At 39.8% G+C, this 12,718-nt stretch overlaps 1 protein-coding gene across 5 annotated transcripts in view; it reads left to right on the top strand.

The window, feature by feature from the left end:
• BTF3L4 (basic transcription factor 3 like 4) overlaps positions 1–5,379 on the top strand; it is a 40,884-nt gene extending 35,505 nt beyond the window's left edge. For 3 of the 5 annotated variants that reach the window (XM_006149403.3, XM_006149406.3, XM_006149405.3), the window contains exons 4-6: positions 2,242–2,443; positions 3,302–3,361; positions 4,930–5,379. In XM_006149403.3, coding sequence (XP_006149465.2) covers positions 2,242–2,443; positions 3,302–3,361; positions 4,930–4,976 — 309 coding nt within the window. In that variant the 3' untranslated portion in view covers positions 4,977–5,379. Of the gene's footprint in view, positions 1–826; positions 1,054–2,241; positions 2,444–3,301; positions 3,362–4,929 lie in introns of those variants that run through there. The other 2 variants (XM_027772239.1, XM_006149404.3) reach the window with 2 other exon arrangements.
• Positions 5,380–12,718: the final 7,339 nt, after the last annotated feature.

The raw sequence follows: 12,718 nt of genomic DNA, 5'->3' as shown, positions 1-12,718 counted from the left end.
TTGGGCCCTTTTTTTTGTTTTTTTTTTTTTTTTGTGAGGTTTTTGCTATAGGGCGTGTGTGCTCGCCAGAAAGAGAGAGACAGAAAGTTAGAAATCACCCCCTGGGGGGATGGCCACACTGCAGCCCCCTCTCCTCCATTCCCCTCTCGGGATCTTTGGCACGCACACACACACACCTGGCATGAGTTTAAGCCACCAGGTCCCAACACTCGAATCGCACTTTACTACGTGGGAGTCCAGCAACATAGCTATTACACCATATGCTGGTCCCAAGGGGACTTGAACCACAGTTGACTACATAGGTGTCCAGCAGCATAACCATTGGTCCCCCCAAGGGAACCAGCAGTTGGTGTAATGGCTATGTCGCTGGCCTCCTGTGTAGTTGAGCACAGTTCGAGTCCCAGACCCCGTGGCTTAAACTCACACCAGGTGCGTGTGCGTGCATGCCCAAGATCCCGAGAGGAGAATGGAGGAGAAGGGGGTGCGGCGTGGCCATCCCCACAGAGGGTGATTTCTCGTTTTCTGTCTCTCTGTCTCTCTGTCTTTCTGGCAAGCACATGTGCCCCATAGCAAAAACCTCTCCTAAAAAAAAGAAAGAACTTATCTTCTCTAAAGTTAATATAAATTAACTCATGATGCCATTTGTTAAGAATAGGTGGATTGAATGCTTACTGTATATGGTATACTTAATAGAACCTTAAATATAATAGGGAAAAGTATAGAATTGAAATATTAGGTTTTGTCATAAAAACATTTGGGAAATCGTTTGTGGGACTTAGTTATAATTTTCTAGGGATTTGCCTTTATTTTCTCTGTGTTCCAGGTCTTGCCTGAAATTTAGAAGCCCCTTTCTTCCCCTTCCTTTCTGGTGCTGTCAGTGGTGATGATCACCTCTGAGGAAGAAAAGCCCACTTCCCACTGACCATGGAGAACACTCAGCATCTCTGCTTGATTGTGACAAGGGCAGTTTTTGGATGGATCATGAAATGCTTCTAAAGTAGCCAAGAGTTAACTCTTCCTAACCTTTTTTATAATAACCATGTTACCACCAAGGTAACTTACCCTGTGGAATCAACTACACAGTAGGACCATACTATTTACACAGTTAATTTATACAATTCAACTCTACCAAAACACACACACACACACACACAACCAGAAAGTAAATGAATAAGATAGAAAAAGTAACAATTTAAATAGCACATGTTCAGCCTTCCATTTCAGTAAGTCCCAGGCAATAGATGAACTCAAATCTAAGAAGTCAGTTTATATAGGTGAGAGCTATAGAAAAAATGAGGATGATTTTAAAGGTTTCCCATTTATTGATAAAACATGTTCAGGTGTCCAGGCAAGTGGGTGGGGGAGCTTTCATGACATTTACAGGGGTTATTGAAGGTTTTTGAGAAGCTTCATCTAAGAACGGAACTGACAATCTTCTAAAAAAATGACATTTGAAGACAACTTGAAATATTTGTAAATTTACTAATTGTTCAGAGTGAAAAACCTAGCTGATTAAATTTCTGAGTGTTCTTTATGGATTTTTCAGTGGCTGTTTTTACTATATACTACTACTCCTCTCCACTATATCCTCTAAGTAACCTGCTACCCCGCCAAATGGTCATTGCACTGATTTTGTTTGATAGTGAAAATTAAGATAATTAGTAATTTTATTATGAAGCCAGTTATAGCTAATTTCATTTTTTTTAAAAAATGCAGGTATGAACTTCCTTCCCATGGAAGTTTTTTTAATTTAAAACCTTAAGGCCGGCTCCATGCCCTCTTGGTTAAGGCAGCCAGATTTTACATGGATGACTTGCAGTTCAGGTCCCAGACCTGGCAGTTTGAGAAACAGGCACATGTGTGTGCCCAGATCTCAAAGGGAGGGAGAGATGGAGGAGAGGGGGTTGCAGTGTGACCATTCCCCATGGATGCTTTCTCCTCTTCCTCTATTATCTGTCTCTGGTGAGCACACATGCCCTCTAGCAAAAAAAAGGGAAAAAAATCTAGATTCTATAATGAAATTACTATTTCTTGACTATCCTAGTTATTTGTGCCAACTGCACCATTTACTTTTCACTAGTAGGGGCTTTATCTACCCTGTCCACTGCTTAGCTAATTACTACCTTGGGACTCCATAACTACCAAGCAATAAAACCGTAATTGGCCGAATTGCTTTTTAAAAAAATACTGTTTTAGTTGTACCTACCATGTGAAGTATATTCTTCTTCTGTGATCATGCAGGTGAACATGATTAAAGATGATGGGACAGTTATTCATTTCAACAATCCCAAAGTCCAAGCTTCCCTCTCTGCTAATACCTTTGCAATTACTGGTCATGCAGAAGCCAAACCAATCACAGAAATGCTTCCTGGAATATTAAGTCAGCTTGGTGCAGACAGCTTAACAAGCCTTAGGAAATTAGCTGAACAGTTCCCACGGCAAGGTAGGTATTTCAATTTAGTACTTCCTTCTCTCTCTACCTTAATAAAAGAAGCTAATAATTTAAAACATGTCCCATCTTAAATTGGTAGGATATACCTATGTGTAATTATTTTACTTTCTATAAAGACATTTGTGTACTTTATAAAGTATGTGTTTGCTTATTTAGTAATTATGTAGTATGGCATATAGAATATTCAGAAACATTTTAGTAGTAACATAGTATAATAACTTGAGAAGTGATTAACTTAAAAGGAAAATGCCAGGATCTGTAGGCCTCACTTTTAAATAGTTTGATATTCCCTTTGATTAAAGATAACCAGAAAATAGTGTAATAAGAGAACTATATTTTAATGAAATATTGATTGCACTATAGATATAGCAACCATAAATTCTAAATTTCCAAATTAGTCTTGGTTTCAAATATGTCTTGTCACCCCTAAAAGTCAGAGCCTAGTATTTCTGTATACATACTACATAGCTAGGTACTTTCTTATACCCAAAGAAATGGGAACAACTTGAATATTAGTTTTTTATTTTGGAGAATATGGCCACTATAAATTTACTGTGATGTCTTTTTATTCAACCTAGTCTGAATTATACCATCTTACATGTAAATTTTACCTATGCTACACATTGTAATTGCCAGTCTAGTATATATCTAGATTAGTGTAAATTTAATTAAGTTCAAATTTTATTGATTTTAATCTTAAGCAACCAAATATGAATGGCATTTTAGATTGACCATATTTAGCTTTTCTGAGCAACTAAATGAAATTTAGACAGGAAAAAAGATAACATTACAAGTGTTATATAAAGAACTCTTCTCTCAGTAACTAATATTAAAATAAACTTTTTGTAGTCTTGGATAGCAAAGCACCAAAACCAGAAGACATCGATGAAGAGGATGACGATGTTCCAGGTAAGTGGCATTTCTTTGATCTTAGGACTTTTAGCATCCTGTTTTATCTCATTTCATTTGTTACAGAGATGACTCTCAAGTTTTTGTTCATTGTCGACTTGTGAATTGTGAATTTATTAATAAATTGATACAGTGTGGATAGAATCTGATAAAAAAGAATAAAAGTCCTACCTTATCCCACCATTTAGAATTTAGCATCAGAGGGGTTGGCAGGCAGCTTGGTGATTAAGGGTGCTGGACTCCCACATGGTCAACCACAGTTCAAGTCCTGGACCTGGTGGCTTACTTTTTCACTTTCCCTCTCTGTGTATCTCTCTCTCACTCTGTTCCTCTCTGGACAAATTAAAAAATAAATACAGGGGGAAAAAATTAGCATCAGATTGTCACAAAAAGCACTGCTGCCTGCATTTATTAAATTGAAATTAATGATTATTAATTTGCGTAGTCATTGTTGTAACATTTTTGTGGAAATTATAACTAATGTGAAAATGTTATTCACCTTAGTAGTTTGCATAGGCAAAAAAAATAGATGGAAGGAACCAGCAGTTAGCGTAATGGCTATGCCGCTGGACTCCCACGTAGTTGACCGCGGTTCGCGTCCCGGACCCGGTGGCTTAAAACTCACTCCGGGGGCATGTGCATGCGTGCGCAAGATCCCGAGAGGAGAATGAAGGAGAAGGGATTACGGCGTGACCATCCCCCCTGGGGGGTGATTTCTCGCTTTCTGTCTCTATGTCTCTCTCTGTCTGGCGAGCGCATGCGCCCTATAGCAAAAATCTCTCTCAAAAAAAAAAAAAAAAAAGATGGACACTTATTTAGGATTACTGTTTTTTTATTTATTTATTTTTTAATAATTATTTATTTGGGGGCTGGCAGGTAGCATTGTGATTAAAGATGCTGGAGTCCCACATGACTGACCACGGTTCAAGTCTCAGACCTGGCAACCTGCTTTCTCACTTTCTGTCTCTCTCTCTTCTCTGGTAAAATTTTAAGATAATAATAATAATAATGGGGCCAGCAGTTAGCGTAATGGCTATGTTGCTGGACTCCCACATAGCCGACCGTGGTTCGAGTCCTAGACCCAGTGGCTTAAACTCACGCCAGGCACGTGTGCATGCGTGCCCAAGATCCCAAGAGGAGAATGGAGAAGGGATTGCGGCGTGGCCATCCCCCCTGGGGGGTGATTTCTTGGTTTCTGTGTGTGTCTCTCTCTCTGTCTGTCTGGCGAGCATATGTGGCCTGTAGCAAAAACCTCTCCAAAAAAGTTTCGTGCTTACCAGAGAGAAAAAGAGAAAGTGAGAAAGCAAGTCCAGGACTCAAACTGTATTCATCCATGGTGGAGTCCAGTGCCTTAACCACCATGCCACCTGCTGGCCCCAGGATACTATTTTAAGCAAATAAATTAATCATTTTTAATGAAATGCCACCAGCACCAGTTCATGTCTACCAATTGTCCTGCATGTTTTCAGACTTAATTCTAGTTGTAACAATTTTTTTGTCAATTGGGATTAGTAATTAGGAATTTCATTTATCTCATCCATTTATTTTATTTATTTTATTTTTTCCAGATCTTGTAGAAAACTTTGATGAGGCATCAAAGAACGAAGCTAACTAAAATCTTTTCTGGTTTTGGAAGCTGGCATGGACTAGATTTAACAAATCAGCTATGTGGTTCCAAAGTTTTACAGACACAGAGAACATCACCTGTTACTAGTTCAGTAATATAAATATTTTGTATATTAATAATGCTGTTTGTTCAGCATTTTTTGGTCATTTGATTTTGCATTTTGCACTTCCTCCCAGGATCTATTCTTTTGGTCAAAATATGAAGTATTGGTGCAGCTTGAGGGTGTTTTGGTTTTTGATTTTTTGTTGTTGTTGTTGGGGTATTTTTGGTGAATGTATGTGTATGTATGTGTGTGAGTATGTGTGTATACAGTGGAAAGCAAATTGGAAAACAGTTCTATTTATCCTCCTCTTTTTCCCAGTAGAAATAAAACAGATCTTTACACTTGTTACTTTTTTTTTTTTCAATAATGCACAGAATTAATAAAAAGTGAGTATCTTGGATTTCAGATCTGAAGATATTTTTACCTTTGGAGGTTTGGTTTTAATTTCCATGGTTTACTATCAGAGTTTTCATACATTTCTCTGGTTTTAAGTGTCTTGAGATATTTTGCCACCAGCTTCATGCTGGAATAATGGGTAGTCTGTCTTTGGTTGGTTGCCTTAGATCACTAATCTAGTCAGACCCAGGAAAGTTTCTGTTACTAGCTTTCTTCCTACCTACGTTTTCCCTCCTCTTTTTGGTCACCAAATGGCCTGGTCAGCCTTCGGTAATATTCTTCTTCATATTCCACTTAGCTTGAGAAGGATGTTCTCCATGTAGAGTTAAGTGAGTGCCTAAATCCCTCTTTTGTAAGATTTTGTTCTTTCACCTTGAAGAACAGCAGCTCCATCATTAACTTTTTATTTCCCATTGATTTTGTAATTTGTTAGATTCAGACTGGAATAGCTAGCATGTGCTTGCTAAATAATTTTATGCCAGCCTTATCCTGTATCCTAGCTGTTCTTAGTAGTAGGTGCAAAAATGCCTCTCTTCAGCAAGGTTGAAACTGGGAATGTCCTTTTGAATTAGAAGAAAATAGGCCATAGGCTCATCCCCCAGCACAGATGGGCTTTCTATAAAATGGTACTGGCTCCAAGAGGATTTCTTCAAATGCTCTCCTACTTTTGGCCTTGAACCTACCTCTGGGTTGTATATTACTATTATAGCTGCTCATACCTCCTGCATGCTTAGAATAATGCTTTGGGGGGGAGCACTGCTAAAACACAGTTATTTATTTTTTTCACCTCCTTTCAGAGGACTTTGGAGGTAAGTTGAATTCATTCAATCAAGTTTCCCTCTTGCTGTCTAATAAAAGCTTGCATTTTGCTATATCAGCATTTGTTATAAGCAATATTTATAGATAAGATTTAGAAAATCTGTTATTTCCTGGCCCATCATCAAATTAACTGTGCTTAACCCTACAGCATACCAACTTTTGTTTCAAGCTAGATATCTTTCTTTGATATCTAATGTGCAAGACCAGCAATATTTTGAGAGATCTATAGACACGAAGACAAAGCTCTTGTGACTTCATCCAAACACCTAAATTGGTTTGATAAATTTGTTCATTTTCCTGTTATGTTTCATATAATATATGGGCTTATCAACAAAATAAAAAATAATAAAACAACAGTACAAAAGAGGAGAATATTTCCTCTTGTGCTTTTCTTACTGTCTACAGAATTTCCTTTTGTATTACTCCTCTACTCCATATCCCCAAATTAATTTTAGTACTGTTATTGTTTGAAATAATATGTCCTCCATTATTAAATCAGTAGCTCTACATACTTCCCATGTTCCAGAAGTCTGTTTCTCTAGCTGTCCCAAAAGGGCACATTATGGGACAGAGAGAGTTAGAGGGACCACTTCTAATGGTTAGGGACAGATAGGAGATACGCAGGATAGCAGATGAAAAAAAACACCTATTTGGAAGTCCAAAGATTTGAGTTTTAGTCTATACTTTGACATTAATTATGTGACCTTAGACAGGTTACCTGACTGAAGTTACCTCTGAAGTTCTGAAGTTCATCATCATTCATACGAGATTTTTTTTTTTTAATCATCATTCATATGAGAGAGATTTTTGCTACAGGGTTTGTGTGCTCACCGGAGAGACAGAGACAGACAGAAAGTGAGAAATCACACACCTCCGCAGGGGATGGCCATGCTACAGTCCCTTCTCCGTCCTCCCCTTGGGATCTTGGGCGCACACACGTGCGTGCCCGGCGTGTGTTTTAAGTCGCTAGGTCCAGGATTTGAACTGTGGTCAACTATGTGGGAATCCAGTGACGTAACCATTACACCATCTGCTGGTCCCATATGAAATGTTTCTAAATCTAAAGTTTCTTCTGCTTTGACAGTTCTGTGGATCTCATTTCTGAAAATTACCAAGGAGGGAATCATCTATTCAGTGCTTTCATTTTTATCAATATCCATAAAACTTTTTGTGTATATACTTCCTCTTTTTCTCTTTTGATCGTATATTAGATACTCAGGATTTCTACTCAGTGTTCCCTTTTTTTCTATTGATAACAGCTATTAATGGTTGGCTTCTTACATACAGAGAACCAGTATTTTTTGTTATCTATTTTTATACCTGCCTCTTTTCTAGACAGTGCATAAAGAAGATCCTCAAATTCTCAACCTGAAAAAATATTCTTGCCTTCAAAGTAGATAGACATGGGACCAGCAGATGGCATGATTACCTCGCTGGACTCCCATGTAGTTGACTGCAGTTTGGGTTCTAGACCGAGTGGCTTAAAACTCATGCCGGACATGTGTGCGTGCATGCCCAATAGAATGGAGGAAAAGGGATTGCAGCCTGGCCATCCCCCTCCTCTGGGTGATCTCTTACTTTCTGTCTCTCCAGCAAACACATGCACCCTACACCAATATCTCCCTTAAAAAAAGAAAAAAAAAAAACCTTTTAGCCGGTACCGCCATCTTCCAGTAATTAACCAAAACAATGAACACAAAGGGAAAGAGGAGAGGCACCCGATATATGTTCTCTAGGCCTTTTAGAAAACATGGAGTTGTTCCTTTGGCAACACATATGCGAATCTACAAGAAAGGTGATATTGTAGACATTAAGGGGATGGTACTACTGTTTAAAAAGGAATGCCCCACAAATGTTACCATGGCAAAACTGGAAGAGTCTACAGTGTTACCCAGCATGCTGTTGGCATTGTTGTGAACAAACAAGGGCAAGATTCTTGCCAAGAGAATTCATGTGCATATTGAGCATATTAAGCATTCTAAGAACAGTGATAGCTTCCTAAAACGTGTGAAGGAAAATGACCAGAAAAAGAAAGAAGCCAAAGAGAAAGGTACCTGGGTTCAACTAAAGCGCCAGCCTGCTCCACCCAGAGAAGCACACTTTGTGAGAACCAATGGAAAGGAGCCTGAGCTACTGGAACCTATTCCCTATGAATTCTTGATGGGTGTTAAAAATAAACTAGTCTGTGGTCTATAAACATGTTTTTAAAAAAAAAAAAAACAACCCTATAGCTAAAACCTCTCAAATACACAACAAAATAGGTAGGTATAGAGTAAGGGTATGGATGAAACTTTGTTGGAGAGAGGTTTTTGCTATAGGGTATGTGAGATGGAGAGACAGAGACAGCCATAAGTGTTGAGTCCTAAATTAGAAAGGGCATGGGATGCTCTCTATCCCTTGCATAGTTGGGTTGTTTTTTTTCTTTGTTTTTGTTTTTGTTTTGAGAGAGATTTTTGCTATAGGGTGTGTGTGCTAGCCAGAAAGAAACAGACAGGAAGCAAGAAATCACCACCCCACCCTACCCCCAGGGAGGGTATGGCCATGCTGCAATCCCTTCTCCATTTTCCTCAGGATCTTGGACCTGCACACACACACGCCTGGTGTGAGTTTAAGCCACCAGGTCCAGGACTCAAACCACGGTCGACTACATGGGAGTCCAGCGACATAGCCATTACACTAACTGCTGGTCCCATGAGCACCAGTTTTCTGTGCCTTATCCTGTAGGGGGACAGACCAAGGGACTGATGTCACCTGCATGTATAGTGGTGTTGTACCACATGAGAGAAACTCCAAAATTAAGAATCTCAAAGTTTATCTAGAATGGCTTTCACAGCTGCCCATTCTTCTCTCCAAAGATAGATTTTTCTCTGGAATGTAAAATTCTAAGGAGAGGTAAGAAAAAGGTCTATCCTACCATTGTGGAATGTAAATAAATAGCTCTGGAGAGAGATATAGGAGTCTCTATCCATAGGGTTGTTAGTCATCTTTAACCCAAGTAACCAGAAATTTTCTCTCAGAAGCCCTTAGAAAATATTCATGGAGAATTGTTTCCTAACCTAAAGAACATTAGTTGGATGATGAGTGAAATTTGAATATGGGGCTATATATTAGATAATAATATTGAATGAGGTTAATTTTCTTAACATTCATCATTTTGACACTTGTAGTATGATTATGTAAGAAAACATCCTTATCTTAAGAAATAAATGCTGAAGTATTTGGGGGGGGGTAGAGGGTCTGTAACTTGCTCTCAAATGGTTTAGTAACTAATACTATAGAGTGTGACACAACTAAGTAAAGACATGTTAATAGATTGATTAAGTGAAGGATAGTTCACTAGTTCTGCAACCTTTCTATAGATTTGAAATAAAATGTTTATCAAAAAGAGGAGAAAACAAAAAAAAGCTACTGAGAAATTTCTATCAAGAGGAGGGCCAGCCTGTGGTCTGGTGGTTAAGAGAGCTAGATAGGCTCACATCACCGACCACTCGATTGAAGTCGCAGACACAGTGGCTTGAAAAACAGGCTGGGTATGTGTGTTTAATTTGGCCCAAATTCCTACAGTATGAGAAGTGAAGGAGATGGAATTGTGGTGTGACCATGCCCCATCAGGGAGCTGCTTTCTCCCTCTGTCTCAGAGTACATGTGTCCTCTAGCAATTAAAAAAAATTTTTTTTAATCTTTCAATTAAAAAAAAGTGGATGGGAAGTTACCAGGAGGCAATTACAGTGGAGAAATCATGAAGAGCTATACTAATGTAGTGGCGTTGAGGGTGGAGGGAACTGGATGGTTTTGAATGATATTTGGAGGCAGACTGGAGAAAGCTTGACTGAGGGCCAGCAAATGATGTGGTGGTTAAAGCTCTGGATTCCCACACAGCTGACTGTATGGTTCAAGTACCGGACCAGACCTGGTGACTTGAAAATCATGCAGGACACGAGTACACATACGTGTGCCAAAAAATCTTAAAAAAAAAAAATCCTAAAAATACGGGCAGACAGGTGGCATGGTATTAAAGGCACTGAACTCCCACATGGCTGACCACAGTTTGAGTCCCAGACCTGGCAGCTTGCTTTCTCGCTCTCGTGCTCTCTCTCTCTCTCTCTCTCTCTCTCTCTCACACACACACACACACACACACACACACACTCTGTCCCTCTCTGGTCAAATTTAAATAAAGTTAAATAAAATAATTTAAAAAAAAAACTCTATTGAATGTGAGAGATAAAGAAATGGAAGGTGGAACCAGCCAGTGGTGTGGTGACAGATTCTGGATCCCACATGGCTAGCTGCACGGTTTCAATCCAAGCTTGAGAAACATGCTGGGCGTGTGTGCCTACATACCCAAAATCCTGAGAGGAGGATGGAGAAGGGGCTGCAGCATGGCCACCTACCCTGGAGAGAAGATTTCTCACTACTTCCTCCCCCCACCCCCACTCTCTCAAAAAGTGCCAAAGATAGATCGCTGAAAGAGAAGCAAATTAGTGTGTGGGGGGGAATTTTTAGTATAATTTTAAACACATTACCATTGAGATGTCTGTGGTATATCCATGTAAAACATTGGAGAAGACAACTGTTTATACAATCCTGAGGTTGGGAGTATATGGACTGGTAATACAAAAGTGAAAACAATGGTAATGAAAGATACAGATTGGGAGTGAGGAGTAAGAGAAAAGAAAAGAAAGGAGACCAAGATTGAGCCCCCAGGAAACTCCAAAGTTTGAAGAGACAAAGAAATTCATCAAAGCAGAATAAGAAAGATAAGTGAGCAAGAACCAGGGGCATGCTGTCACAGAAGGCAAAGAGGCGGCTTCCTATGTTGCTGAGAGGTCAACGAGAGAATGACTGAGAAGGATCGAAAAGTTTGTCAGGACCAGCAGTTGGCATAATGGCTATGTCACTGGACTCCCATGTAGTCGACCATGGTTCGAGTCCTGGACCCGGTGGCATGTGTGCGTGCGTGCCCAAGATCACGAGAGGATAATAGGATAATGGAGGAGAAGGGGTTGCAGCATGGCCATCCCCCTGGAGGGTGATTTCTCACTTTCTGTCTCTGTCTCTCTCTTTGTCTTTCTGGCAAGCACATGTCCCCTATAGCAAAAACTTATCAAAAAAAAAAAAAGTAAAAGAAAAGTTTATCAAGTTGGGGCTCTCTCTCTCTCTCTCATTTTCCCTCTCTGGTCAAATTAAAATAAATAGATAAATAATTCTCTTAAAAAAGAAAGAAAGAAAAAGAAAAGTTGTCAAGGTTGTTGGAAAACAGCCATCCCTGGAATACCTCATTTCCCCTGGGTTTCCCCATTTGCCAGAGGTAACTATGATTTCCCTGATATAAATTCCTATTTTATTTATTTATTTTTTGGAGAGGTTTTTGCTATAGGGCACATGTGCTCGCCAGAAGGACAGAGAAAGCCAGAGAGACAGCAAAAAATCACCCCCAAGCAGGACTGGCCATGCCGCAATCCCTTCTCCTCCATTCTCCTCTCAGGATCTTGGGCATACACGCACATGCGCCCAGCATGAGTTTAAGCCACTGGGTCTGAGACTCGAACCCCAGTCGACAACATGGGAGTCCGGCGACATGGCCATTACGCCAACTGTTGGCTCCATGAATTCCTATGTTTTCTTTTTATAATAATGTTGATTTTTCTAAGTCTATTTTCTATTTATTTATTCATTCATTCATTTTAATTTGACCAGAAAGAAACGAGAGAGAGAGAGAGAGAGAGAAGGAAAGTGAGAAAGCAAGCCACCAGGTCCAGGACTTGAACTATGGTCGATCATGTGGGAGTGCCCAGCGCCTTAACCAGCATGCCACCTGCTGGTCCCTGAATTCCTATTTTAATGAGAATTCACATTTAGGGACCAGCAGATGGTGTAATGGTTACGTTGCTGGACTCCAACATGGTTGACTGTGGTTTGAGTCCCGGAACCAGTGGCTTGAAGTTCACACAAGGCACATGTATATGTCCCCAAAATCCCAAGAGGAGAATGGAGGAGAAGAGATTGCATATGGTCATCCTCCCTAAGGGGGTGATTTCTCACTTTCTGTTTTTCTGTCCAGCGAGCACACATGCTCTATAGCAAAAAATCTATAAAGAAAAACAAACAAAAAAAAGAATTCACATTTATATAATGGTTTTCAAACTCACTAACTGCAGTTGCACACTTGATCTCATTTGATACCTATGAAGTTACCATTGTCAGGGAAGAGCCATTTCTCTCACCATTAACATTTCTAGTGCCCAGCACAGTGCTAGATTTTTTTTTTTTTTTTGAGAGGATGCATGCGCTTGCCAGAAAGAGACAGAGAAATAGAAAGCAAGAACTCACCCCCCGGGGGGATAGCCACACTGCAATCCCTTCTCCTTCATTCTCCTCTCGGGATCTTGGGCACGCATGTACACGTGCCCGGTGTAAGTTTTAAGCCACCGGGTCTGGGACTTGAACCGTGGTTGGCTACATGGGAGTT

The sequence above is a fragment of the Tupaia chinensis genome, unplaced genomic scaffold, assembly GCF_000334495.1.
Source record: "Tupaia chinensis unplaced genomic scaffold, TupChi_1.0 Scaffold000259_1, whole genome shotgun sequence".
NCBI lineage: Eukaryota > Metazoa > Chordata > Mammalia > Scandentia > Tupaiidae > Tupaia > Tupaia belangeri.
This window is presented reverse-complemented; position numbering and strand designations above follow the sequence as displayed.